Source organism: Malurus melanocephalus, unplaced genomic scaffold (genome assembly GCF_030028575.1).
Source record: "Malurus melanocephalus ecotype Western Australia unplaced genomic scaffold, MMel_1.1 scaffold_6, whole genome shotgun sequence".
NCBI lineage: Eukaryota > Metazoa > Chordata > Aves > Passeriformes > Maluridae > Malurus > Malurus melanocephalus.
The window spans coordinates 7,007,382-7,021,419 of NW_026623238.1; the positions used below are offsets into that span (position 1 = coordinate 7,007,382).

At 33.7% G+C, this 14,038-nt stretch overlaps 1 protein-coding gene across 1 annotated transcript in view; it reads right to left on the reverse strand.

Annotated features, from left to right (window-relative positions):
* The window catches only part of CSMD1 (CUB and Sushi multiple domains 1), a gene marked incomplete at its 5' end in the record, with an annotated part of 494,218 nt that overhangs the window by 358,385 nt on the left and 121,795 nt on the right, over positions 1-14,038 (reverse strand). The window contains one exon of the mRNA XM_057371364.1: positions 1,719-1,831. Within this exon, the coding sequence (XP_057227347.1) occupies positions 1,719-1,831 (113 nt within the window). The remainder of the gene's footprint in view (positions 1-1,718; positions 1,832-14,038) is intronic.

Below are 14,038 nucleotides of genomic sequence, written 5' to 3' on the forward strand. Positions count from 1 at the left end.
AAATATTATTACTTTTGCTTAGTTTTCAAATACATATAATTACTAATGCTATGTAATAAAAATAAGTTCATGAAGCTGTTGGATTTTTACACCACTCTGAATTTTCATCYTATGTGTCTTGAAATACTATGTGTCTTGAATATTTATGCTTATATCACTACATAGGAATTTGTTTAATTGCAATTGAGCCTGATAAGATAGATAYCTATGGCTCATGTAATTCAGAGATCTTTGTATTTAATACAGAAAATTCCATAAATCTGCATTTCAAAATAATGATTGAGATATAATAATAAAATAATAATTAAGAAAGGAAATTTATGTAATTGTAAGAGTTTGAATTGCAATAMGACACTTCCATTTGTCATTCAAGGTGAATTCTACATCAGTGAAATTTACACTTATACCCARTATCTGGTGTATTATGCAGATAAAGAGAGACMYRTCTGAAACAACAGTCTCCCCAGATATTTCCCAAAAGCTTTAACTCCTTGGTGAGTATTTGTCCAGAGACARGATGTAYTGAAGAAGAACAAAAGCTATTTTTCTGTGTGYGTTACTTTATCCCAAACCTCTCCCTTGTTATTCCATTGATCACAGTCTTCAGGTGGTGCATCAGCGGACAAGTCACATTGTTTTTGTGGACCCCAGTTAACAGGCTTAAGACACAGAGTTAACATRAGCAGTGCATTTACATTCATAGTCTGCAGTAGTGATATTATACATGCATCCTCAGTACATTTTGGAGAAGTTGTAAGTGCAGAGGATCACATACTTGTGCTTGCCAAAATGAAATGAAATGTCAAGATTTTTTTTTTAGATAAAATGTTCAAAATATTTTTAAAACTAAAAGAACTATGAATATTAAATCCTTTTGTTGCACGTGCATGCCCTAGTGACCAGAAATATATAGTTGTAGTATATTTGTAATTTCAAAAATCATGTAGGTCCCACAGTTTCAGGAAAAAAAAAAAGGAATGTCTAAACTCCTAAAGGATTTGATGGTGTGGGGGTAAAAGGGTTGAAACAGCTTATGTAAGTGCAGAATTTAAAGGCACAAATAAATTAAGAAGCTTTTCTATTTTCAGTATAATTACCATGTCTTTCATCTTGAGTTTTTTTATGAAGTACAAAAATCAATAAAGATTCCATTCCAAAAAATTGCATTTTATAAAGTATCTAGGTGAACATAAGTAGAAATGACAGYGACACTGACATCTTGTCTTCTTTTAAAGTTGTATATGCAAATACATGCAGGAGCCTGAAATATAATTTGTACTATACTATGGTTGAGTCAAATTTCCAAATCATGAATGTAGCTTCTGGATGAGAGTTAGATTTTGGATAATAAAGGAAGAAATGTTTAGATAGGAGCCTGCCTTTGTGTGGAATTGACTTTCTGCAACTTGCATTCCAGGCATGTTTTTAAAGCAAAGATCAGACTGAATGCAAAGCAATTTATTACAGAAAAAGTGAGCAAGCAAATACATACTTAGATCAAACTGCATTGTGAAGCACATATACATTTTCCAAAAGTAAATCCCTAGACATGTCTGATCACACAAGCAGAACAGATATTCAGTGTAAGAGCAGTAGTAGTATGAGTCAGCTTTTTACTACAACTGTGGTAATTAAATACAATTAGCAAATTTCACCCCTCTTTAGTGATGCTTAAAGGTAAAGGGTTTCTTTTTGCTGCACTTTTATAGGTTTCCTACCTTGAAACTGAGCATTAAAACCCTTTCTTCGGTGATTGCTGTCGGACGTAAAATGGAGTCGTAACCAGTTCTTACTGCTGATAACTGGGGAAGGTAGATTCATACCAGTCAACCTGAAGAAAGAAAAAAGAATCAAATATTAATGGTTAAAAACAAACATATGTACACCACTTAGAAGAGGAAAAAGCCACCCAAACCTCAAATATTTTACAAAACAGTGATTCACTGTCATTCAACCTCAACGTATTACTAGTTATGTAACTATTATGTTGAGAGAAATGTGAGGGTTTTTTCCTCTATCCACTTTATGATTAAAACTTGTATTTCCAAACGATTTTTTTTCATTAATTAAAGAATAACAGTTAGAACGTGTGCACAAAGTGTAGGTGTGCATGCATGTGTCAAAACATTCAGCCAAAAATAAGCATATTCTGTTATGACAAAATCTCAACATCTGACTCCCTGCTGTGGTAGTTACCTCACAGAAAGCCAAATCTCAAGTATTAGGAGATGTTATAGATGCTAGTTAATGTTAAGCTTGGGTGGTAAATTATTGATACATAACTATGCTGGTGACACTGTTTTTGTGTATATTAAGTCCTATCCACATTTAATTAAAACAAAAAACAAAAAAAAAAAAAAAAGAGAGTAGCCTAAGCACAACTGAATGCTGGCTAACCAGCTTGCATTAACTATGGATATTGTGAAGAAATTGCACAAAGAATTTTTCTATTATAGGCAACAAGCCCTTCGACCACACTGGATTATTCCATTGTCATTCATTACARTACACAATTTGTTAATGAAGTATTTACCATAGAGGACCTGATATGATGTAAACTCATGTCTTAGTTTATCAGATGGGTTTTTTTGTTTTGCATGACCGTGCTCCAGAGAACTACTTAAAGGTTCTGGTTCCAACATTCAGACCTATGCATGTTTCTACATCTCATTCAAATGGACTTTTATACTTTATATATTCTTTGAYTCACACTTTAGAATATTTTAGAGCAACACTCTAAATATTTCTAACTACAAACTGGCACTTTCTGCTTAAAATGTACTTAGAATTTGCATGTACCTGTAGCAAGCACTATGATATAGTTATAAGGTAAAGAAAAAAAAATAAAAAAAAAAAAACAAACAAACATGCAGAATACATCTTTGTTAGTACTTCTTAACTACTGACAAAATGTATGGTAAATCTAAAAGTTTTTACTGTATATAGGCTATAGTCATATCACTGAACTGATAATTCATTTGTCAAAGTACACAAACTTGTGTCCTAGAAACAGTTTTGGGTGTTGGTTTCCTTTTATAAAAGAAATATACATATAGTAACATTCTATCTAGTATACCCAGAGCTCTGAATTTCAAAGCAGGCAAAACTCTAGGCTGAAATATTAAATTGTGATATGAATTACACGTACATTAATAAAAGATTAAATGAACATCATTATAAAAGTGTGTTCAGAGCAGATCTTTCCTTAGTTACATTTCTAATAAACAGCTATTTCCCAGACACACAATACGCAAGATATTTTCATATGTATGTGAACTYTGCAAGGTACAGCTAAATAGTCTCAAATCTCCCCATACTACTATCAAAGATAATAAGAAAATGACACTGAGAGAGTATTTTATGTAACCTATTTTACCAGAGCTCTAATTTAGCTGCATGATTTCTTTGCTACTGAACTCAAGATAGGAATATGTTCTTTAACAGTAATGCTATTTGTGTTTTAATTGGAGAAAGTGAGAAAGTGTGAAAAACCAGGTTTTTTTGGAAGCAAGTTATAACCAGGGTATGGCACAGTGGTATTTTTTTTTTTCCTGTAAGGTTTTCAAAACCTCTACATTCTAGTACACAAATTAAAAAAAACAAAAAAAAAAACCTTATCAGATTCTGGGAGGGGTGGATGGAAATCCTGTGGCTTATATGTGGCCATGAAACCTGGTGCCCCTACACAAAGTACTCCACTCTGTACCATTCATCATGTGTAGGYGGGACTTCCTATGGAAAATTCCAGAGTTTCCAGTAATGACAGATATAAAAGTTGGTGGGTATAGTGCAAAATTCCTCTTTACAAGATGTTGATTGACCATTTTAATTTACATGATGTTAATTGACCATTCTCCTGGAATTTTGGAAGGATGGGCAACCAAAGCTGTGTGTCGAAGAGAGAGGTGGACATGATTACTGATGAACGTGGTAGATCATCGCCTGAACTGGTACAGTAGGCAGACTTGTAACTCACACAGAAGTTGAGGTAGTATATATAGAAATGGGGTTTTCCCTTCTCACTTACCTCTAGGGTGGGTTTGTTTTAATTGATTTTAATTTTTTTTAATCAGGGAATAGGAAACAAACTATGCCACTCACACTGTAAATATCAAAATGCAACAAAAAAAAGTAATAACACTATAGGTTTGCTCCTCAGAGAAAAGTAAAAATCAGTACTGTCAAGGACAGTTTGATTACAGTCCCTCAAACTGGAATTTCGTATCTCTAGCAAAGGATACAATGTGGGGGAGGGGATCCCTAAAATACATCCTCATTTGTTTTTGCTGSTATACAGAACACAACTCCATGTCAGGGTCCTTACAAGTTAGCWACTCTAGTTCACCAGTAGAACAGCTGGACAACACTGCTTAACAGATTGTCAGAGTCATGTTCTCAAGAAGGAATGATCCTTCCCAGTCTCATAAAAAACAGCACAGTRTTTCACCTGAGGCTGCAGAACAAGGAGAAACATTTCCTTTGAGTTTGACCAACTGAGAGGTGCATCATGTAACACAGTTTGTGATAAATGCCYCTGTGTGTGCTGGCATTACTACAAGTGTGCTTCCTCTGATTCAGTGTAGCTTTTACTGCTACATGCTACCTTTTAAAATTAATTGAGTATTTATGGAAAACAAGCAATTTGGTTGCATCCTTTTTAGTAAATTGATCAGTGGCACTTTGCATAAATTCCTCCTTAGGAGTCTACACTATTAAAAGTTAAAACAACAGTAAACCATGGAATCATAGAATCATAGAATCATAGAATCATAGAATCATAAAATGGTTTGGTTTGGAAGGGACCTTAAAGATCATCTAGTTCCAATGCAGTGCCATAGGCAAGGACAAGGACATTTTTCACTAGACCAGGTTGCTCMGGACCCCATCCAATCTGGCCTTGAACACTCCACGGGATGGGGCCTCCACAGCTTCYCTGGACRACCTGTTCCAGTGCCTCACCAYTCTCAYAGGGAAACTCTTSTKCCCATGACTGATGAGAGCTCCCTTGATCTCTCGTGGGATCAATGTAAGCAGTTGAGTAAACACCAGGGTCCCAGTAGGCATTGGGAAAATGTGACCATCACTTTTGAGGTGTTCAGGAAATATTAACARGCAGGACTTGCGCTGTTAGGTTGCTATGAAAGCAAAAGTGCAGCTAAAGAAAAGTTGTCTGTATTTCAGGCACACACATAGTATTCATTCCTGATGCATATTAATATAGGTAGAGTAATTTTAGCTCAGATTAGGTGTTAAATCTAAAATCAGATGAAGGCTTGGAACTTTTTTGTATCAGACAAATTATTCAGATAAGATAAAACCCCCCATATTTCTTAATATCAAAGTTCTCTTTAAAAGCTTTTATGCTTTGATCTTTCTTAAGGATTTCTCCTATGCTGTCAAGAAAGAATACGGAATGTTTCTCAGTTTAGCTGAAAACACTTATTGTAWGGGAAGTAATACAAAAGAAATAAAATTCCTCAGTTATGTTTGAATTCTGCCTCCRCTATGAAAAACGTAATGCATTTTTGAAACTGATTTTAAGACCTAGCATAGATAGTCTTAAAAATCTGCCCTAGCCTTGGAGAGAAGGGATATCTAATCTCCATTACCTTAATCAATTTGTTCAAGARCAAACACATACATATGTATAAATAATGCCATTCGTGCATTTTCTGGAAATACTTGGTCTGACTTGCAGAGTGTGGAGTTTTCATCTCCTGTACTGATGGCAGCCGGGCCCTTATTTTCTAGGATCAGAGGGTTAGAACTGTTAAGTGTCACTTGGACAAGAGACATATTTGAATGCTCCGGGCTAAACAATATCTGAGGCCATGCACTGAAGGGGATTGAAGGAAGCATTAAATAGCTGTTTATTCACTGAGTATCAAACACTCAGTGATGTGTTAAATAGCAATCCCATGGGAGGAAAAGAAACAGAAAACAAACAGAAAAATTATTTTTTTTCAAATGACATTGTAAGACAGTGCATTTACCTGAGGGCTTAGAAGGAAGATTGCACATGGAACCTAAAATCTCTAATTTCTGCATATCAGATGTTGCACTGTGCTCCATGGAACAAGACAGACTTGCAGGGAATTCCTGTGCCTGTTCCAGCATCATCAAGAACTAAATGACCAGGTTCTGAGAGCTTTATAGTCATATTAGTATCATACTATACCTCTACTGGCAAACACTGCATCTTACAAGAAATAATGAGAAATAATTCAACTACCCCAGCTCTTCTTCTAAGTCTGAAGGCAGCCAGGCTGCTGCAGGATCAGAGACAGCAGAGGAAACTCTCCTTCTGTTGATCATTGTAAGGTGCAGATAAATTTTTTCATTTTATACTACTTTAAGTGATGTTTTAATTTTTATTCTTATTCCATAATTTCCTTACACAGACACTAATCTACTCTTTATACATAAAGTAATAAGACATTCTATTTCCATGCAGTCTCAAAAGAGCAATGTTTCCCTTATGTATAGTATAGTATGGCAGATATAGAAGCAGAATGTCCTTTGAAGTCAATTGCATTATCAAGAGAYTGATACATTTTATCAAAATGATTGCTAACAGAATTGTCACAGAATATATTTTTTTTCTCTAGTTAAGATTTTCCAGTAACTATTTGAGTCAAATTATTGAGTTTGATTTAACCTCAGGTATAGTAAAACTCCTTTACATTTAATTAAGAGAGTTAATCTAGAGAGGAGTAATTTTGGCTTTGACTTTGGATCTGTTAATAAATAATTAAWGCTTTTGTCTGAAGAAATAAACCAAACATTGTGTCATTTACAAGGTTCTTGACATTTTTTTTGACTATGAAAAAGAGATAATCTTATAAAACTACTGACATTTCAGTTTCATGAAAATGCAGGAAAGAGTGGGCTGTGTCAACTCATTTACACTTCAACTTAATTTCGCTACTTTTCCCATTTTGTACTAAGCCAAGTATGTATATAGCTGAAATAACACTATTTGTTCAAAAATACAGCAAAATAGAATAAAGTTAATTGACTTAAGCTTAAACAAAATAAAATTCAAAAAYACACACTCCGTAAGAGAAGTTAAGATAAAAAAAAAATACACAGAAGCCCTCCAACAAAACCTGTTATRCCTCAGTTTTGAATACTTTGAATACTATTTCTGTATTCACTTAACCACAGAAGTATTTATATTCTCTAGAATGGTTAATTTATTTATTTCTCAATTTATTTATTTTGGAAATTGTGTAAAATATTGTTGTGGTTTAGGAATGGTATTCCCCAATTTAGTTCTTTCACCAAGACTACAAACCACACTACTGCTCGATCGCTCCTCCCCTTCCTCTTCCATCCCAGTGGGATGGAATTAAGAACTGGAGGCACAAAACGTRAAGATCACGTGTTGAGTTAAGAACAATTTACTGAAAACAGCAATGAGATAAGAACAGTAATAACAGCAACAATATTAATTACAGAAGTATACTGAGAAAAGGGTGATTCATATGCATAAATGCTCATGAGGACCCAAAGACAATGAACAATGGCAAACAATGCCAAAACATTTTTCGACCAGAAGCCACACTCTTCTTTTTGGAAGTCAGAGTCACTTGTCCCAACCTTTGGCAATGCCTGGTTGTATATAATAACCTCCTAGACACACCCGCAGCCACACCCTCTCAGCTGCTGCAAAAAATTAACTCCGGTCCCGGCTGAAACAAGGACAAACATTTTAGTAAGTTTCCATAACAGATTTCTGGGTAAGGAAATGAAGAAAGAAAACTGTACCCTAATCTTCAGCCAACTTCCATTTTGCAGTCCTCTCAGYTAAAATATTTATATGAGCATCCCTGCAGATATATGTCCAAACATGAACATTCAATGATCATCACTAACCAATCGACAAAATAACAGGATGTAATTTTTCAAAGGCATAAAGTATGATTGCAGAAAATAAATGAAGACAGTGTGTATATACATATGTATATATGTGTATGTTTATTTATATTCTATATGTAAAAATCAGTATTTAATATATTAAAAAATAATGTTAGAGGTTTATTACCTCAAACTYATTGTAACAACAGGATAGCCAAGAATGTATCTGGTATTACCCAGCAGCAAGTAATGAGCGGCATTAGCTGAAAGCAAATGTGCAGCTCTACAAGCTGTRTCAGTGGGTTCGACACTCAAACACGCAGTGGCTGTGGCTGCAGTTCCACAGAGAAATGAGATGCTCCGACAAGCAGCTGCTGCCTTAAAGAAGWGTGATGTTCTTTTCTGTTCTTCCTCCTCCTTAATTTACTACTCCTTCCTTACTCCTTTGTTTCTGTAGTGCCCCTCTTTCTATGTATCAACTTTGATTCTTGCTGGAATTTCTGTGATCTTATTTAAACACTATAATGAAAGAAAATTATCCTCTCCTCCCCAGCCCCTCCAGGTGAGACATCTGTGTGCCATTTTAACTAAATGTGAATTAAATTGCTCATGGAAAAGAGAAAGGAGTCAGAGCTGGTACAAATTCAGTGTCAGGAGCACAGGAAAAGCAAAGTGAAATGGAGCTGGAGATCACGACTTGGAAAAGGAAGAATTTATAGATGAATATAAATTAGAGAACAACTAAAAAAAAAAAAAAAATAAAAAAAGAGGGGACGGATTGCCTAAACCCAAGACTATTTACAATACCACTGAAGTGAAACAATACTTATTATGCTTGATAAGTGAGATCAAGTTATCTCCTAAATAAGAACTATCAGTTCATAGGGAAATTGAAAATCCTCTCTTCTTTATTTGAAATAAGAYACTATTTATAACAGCTAACACAATGAGTAAAAGGTTCAGAAGAGCGGAGAGAGAGGGGCAGCATGAGGCATTTCTTATTTAAGGTAGTAAGATCCAGCATGATTTTTCGCTGCCTGCTTCTTTAACCATGTGTTGTTATACTGGATGCTGTGAATAAGTACTTTCATTCGCAATGGACGTTAATACTGCTTGGTACAAGAATAAATTCAAATCAATTGATACGGTTTTGGGTAGGGTTTTTCACCCTAAATTAGACATAGGAGGACCTTCATAAATCTTAGCTTGCTAAGTACCCCTAGATGCTCTCCTGAGAATTCTTCAGAAGAACTGGGCATGTCCATGGGAAGCTCAGTGAGACTGGCAGAGCGGTATCCAGGTGAGTCAGGAAAAATTATGACTAATAGTAACACAGAAGGCTCTCACTGTAATGGAAAATTTTGAGAAATATATTAATTCTTGATGGACCACAAGGAGTTTGCCAGAGAATTTTATATCAGAATGCTTTTGTCAGTGTGGGTTTMAGAAAATAGCTTGAATACAATGCAGAATTAATGAGTGTAAAAAGGATGAAAGGAAGGGAAACACAGACAAGTAAAGGAATAAGTCCAAGAATAAGGTTTTACCATGACATTGCCRATTTCAATGATTCAGATACTTTCARTTGAGTAGTCTATGAATGAAATATTTTTTTTTTATGTGCTCAGTTATTCTTCACATTGAGAGGAGAAGGTTTAATCATTAATAAATGAAAGCATGCAATGAAAGTTCCYCTTCAAAATGAAATAACCCAACATTAAATAAAAGACTATGTTCCATAATAGTTTTAYGTGGTATTACTGTGTAGTTATTACATTCATTAAGCTCATTACTAACTTCATTGTATTATAAAGAAACATTGTCCAGTAAACATTTTAGATGTATGCTTCATATGGAATGATTCTGAAGAGGAAAGTAAGAAAGCTATTTTGCCTGTGATAATTAATTTAGAAAATTTTATGTAGTCATTATAGAACATTTTGAATCTGGCAAAATATTCATCACTCACTTTTTTCCCTTCTCATGGCACTTATTAATAGTTATATTGGAACAGTCTGACAACATATTTAAAACGAAGGATAACTTAAAATTTTTAAGGCCATATGGTTTGGTGGGTTTTTTCTTTTTTTGTTTTTTTTTCTTTAAATAAATAAGGTTTTAAGTGATAAGGCCATAGACAGAGAGGTAAAAATTGAAATGTAAGCAGAAATTTTACATATTTTTCAAAAAAATCTTTAAATCATACTTTCCAAAGATATGGCTTAAATTTCTTATATTGCCTGAGAAGTCTACATGTATGTTTAAAAGCCCTTTGGCCCAGTGAAATGAGGAGAGATAAGGCTTCATCTTATCTAATTTTGGTTGTTGGCAGTGAGTGGTGTCCATCTGTGAGAGGTTCCTTTTATAGACAACAGAGAGGAATAAATATTTTGAGAGTGCATGTCATCTGAGGTATTTTAGACTTCCACATTAGTTTGAAATTAATCTCCCTGTGAAATACAAGAGTTACAGTGAAGAGATCAGTAGATAACAACATCTACATGAGCATAATTCAAGGCACATMAATACTATAATTCAGCTTATGGGACATGACATAACTCAGGACTTTATTCTCCAAAACCAAACTTTTTTAATTCTAAAAACAAAAATCTTTTTTTTTTGCATCTTTTGTGCATATTTTGTTGCACTGCATACTGCTTGTGATACTTGCACATTGTGTTTAGAAGTTAAAGCCAAAGACAAGAGCTTTTTATGTTTTTTTTTAACGCGTGTTTGGAAAAGTTTTATTAAGAACATCTTGGTTTGTTGATTCAACAGTGTTAGCAAATATTCTTCTTGATTAACTTTGTRATATTTAACAAACATCATAAGGACAATATTCCATGGCRCTCTGAATATTTYTCCTTTGGAAGATTATTATCACTCTGAAGCTGATGAATAAAAGAGCAATAATTCCTTATATGTCTAGGGTTTTTTTCTGATATATGGCTTTCATTGTCCAGTAAAATTGGAACGTAAATTCTGAGGACACCACAATCAATTAAATTTTATTGTTTAATACAGTGATATTCCACCCAGGCCCTGAATTCTGCAAGCCACATTTCTGTAGCATTCAAGGAGTTCTTACATCTAGAGATATGTGTAGGGTCCTGAAGTTAAAATGACAGCTATCCTGAAGRAAAACAAAAATTTAAAACAAGCTCAAAATTGAATAAATATAAAACTAAATTGAAGGAAATTTTATGGCTGCAAATATATAGTAATTGAGCRCTTCAGAGATAAAATTTTGCTTTAAGAGTTGTTCTKTAGCTGAGTGCAATTATTAATAGATGCAATGATAAAATACAGGTCTYATAGCACAGACAGTATTCTGTTTATGAGAACTGCACTTATAGTGTTTTAACTAAAATTATTCAGACCAGCATTTCTGTTAAAATTCTGAAAGCTCTGTATTTTTTACTATATTCAYATTAATCCATTAACAAGTTCTTTAGTGTCCCATATAGAGGAATCTTTAAATTCTTCAATCAAATTTAGAAACTGCTAATGTAAAAAGGAATTGCAAATTTTWAAATTTTTGATTTAACTTTCAGTTATTGTGAGTTATTAGTAGAGGATTAAGATCTAAAAAGATGCAATGCAAAAAACAGTTGTATGAATCAATGGCCAGTAACCATCAATCTTATCATAACTGTTCTGAAAAAATCACTTAAATTATATAAGAACAATATCTAGGCCAATTTTTTTAGGTACATCTAAGTATTCAATATGGGATTTTTAAAGTACATCAGGTACCTGCTATATTTCTGTGTTGAGAAATACTGTTCTGTGCTACTCTGTAATATAATTTCATTTGYGGTTGCTGCTGTAAGATTTTCAAAATAAACTAAAATGAATATACATAAATTATGAATTGGAAAATGTTTTCCATTCAGTGCAATTAATTTAATTTCATTACTTTAGTAACTGTTCTCCATTATGCATTTTATATTGGATAAGTTGTTCTATTTTTTTTGTTGTTGTTTTAATGAAAGTTTTCAAATAACGCATTTGGCTTTGTTATAGAATAACTAATGAACAACAGAAATCCAGGGGGGGGGGGGAAACCTGATTATAAAAGTCATTGGAAGAAATACTTCATGATTTTTTTCTTAGATTTTCATTTGCAGAAATTACATTGTCTGTTCTGAGTAAGAAAAACCTCCACAGATTTCTGTATTTAGTCCATATGCRGGGATGTTTAGTAATAGTCTCTAAAAGATGAATGTGAGAATATTTTTAAGAGCTTTAGACTGTGCCTTTCTGCAGTGACTATTGGGAATGAGTTTAGGATAAATTTACCTGAATTGTTAGATAATAACAAATAAGGAAAATAATTGTTTCTCTATCTTCTTATATGAATCTCYATTATTAGTCTCCTGGACCATAAATCAATGAAATCCTATTATCTTACCATAGATTTAAACTGTATCTGGTAAAAGAAAATTAACTCATCGATTCCCAGTTGCAGACTGGTGTAGAAAAGAGCTGTTAATTGATAGAATTGCAGGTCTTCCAAGGATAAAAATGTACACAACTTATTTTGGTTTCTTGAAAAACAACAACAACAAAAAAAAAGAAAAAAAACACAAAAAAACCCAAAAAACAAACAAAAAAAACCCAAACAAACAAACAAAAAAAAACCAAAAAGCAAACAACAAATCCCTTGTGCCGTTCCTCTTAAAAACCTTATCAAACTTCAACCATAGCTGGATTCCCCGGCACAAGAAACATATAGACCTGTTAGAGTGGCAATGAAAAGGGAGCCCCTCTCCTGTGAAGTCAGGTTGAGARAGTTGGGGCTGCTCAGCCTGGAGAAGAGAGGGGTCCAGAACACCTTGAAGAGGCTTACAGGAAAGATGGGGTCACACTTTTAGCAGGGCCTGTTGCAATTAGACAAGGGGTAATAATTTTAAGGTGAAGGAGGGTCAGTTTAGATTACATAAAAGGTAGAAATTTTTTACAATAAGGGTGGTGAAGCAGTGACACAGATGTGTAGGGTAGTGGTGGATGCCCCATTTYTGGAAACATTCAAAGTAAGATTGGATGGRGTTTTGAGCAACSTGATCTAGTTGAARATGTCCCTACTCTTTGTGAAAGGRTCRYACTAGATATCCTTTGAAGGTCCCTTATAACTTAAACTACTCTATGACCTGAAAAAACACCAACAAACAAAGACAGTAATCCCAAACCCTAAATACTGTACACCAAAACCGAATGTAATTGGTTAAACTATTCAGTATTTTCCTATTTTAACTCCCCATTATCTCAAAATAATGTAATTTATCTTTTAATGCTTTTCTTTTTGAAAGTTGCTGGGTGAAAAAATATTTATATTTCTTCCCATGATAGAAATAGAGTGARTAGAAATGCATTCTCTATCAAAAATTACTCACAGATGCAATTTCAGAAAAATTAACTTTTCTTTTGATGTGGGTATATTATATTAGTATTGAAGACTTATGTCAATATTTAAGGAAAAATAAAGACCATTATAAAATAAATAATACCGAAATTGAGCCCTCCTTGATAAAGCTACTACAAATCATATTTTATTTCCCAGTGTTTTCTATGTTTAATATGTTAGTTAATAAAGAGCCCAGTCTTTATCTGACTGAGAAGACCAGGCAATCTCAGATCAGTTTTATGGCCTGATTTTACCAAATTAGGRTGTAGTTCTGAAATTCCCTGATCTATACTGAACTCCTTACAAAGTCTGTAAGAAGTCCTCATGCAGTGACTTGCAGTATTGGTTCCATCTGGCATTAGGAGTTTCTTCGTTTCAATAAAAAGGACTATAAAATATTTCTGTCTGGGAACACTGAAAATAGAATTTTTTTTTTTTTTTTGGTGTGTATAAATTTTAATGTTTTGTTTGTTTACTGTGTGACACGATATGGTTTCTAAGGTGCTGACTCAGCATCATTGAAAGGTGAATTGTTTTGTACCTTCATGTGAACATAGTTCAAAATTTGGATAAAGATTTTAAAAATTTGCATGTGATCAGCAAATATASTACTTGGATGAAACAYTKGCATGACTGCAGCCAAACAATAACAACATTGGTAACATTAAAAGCAAACAAATAAACCAACTCACCATGTAGGGGGAACCCTAAATACATGTCCAAATAATATTAGCAGGATTTCCAAAATATTAGTTTTTTCTTGGCATGAAA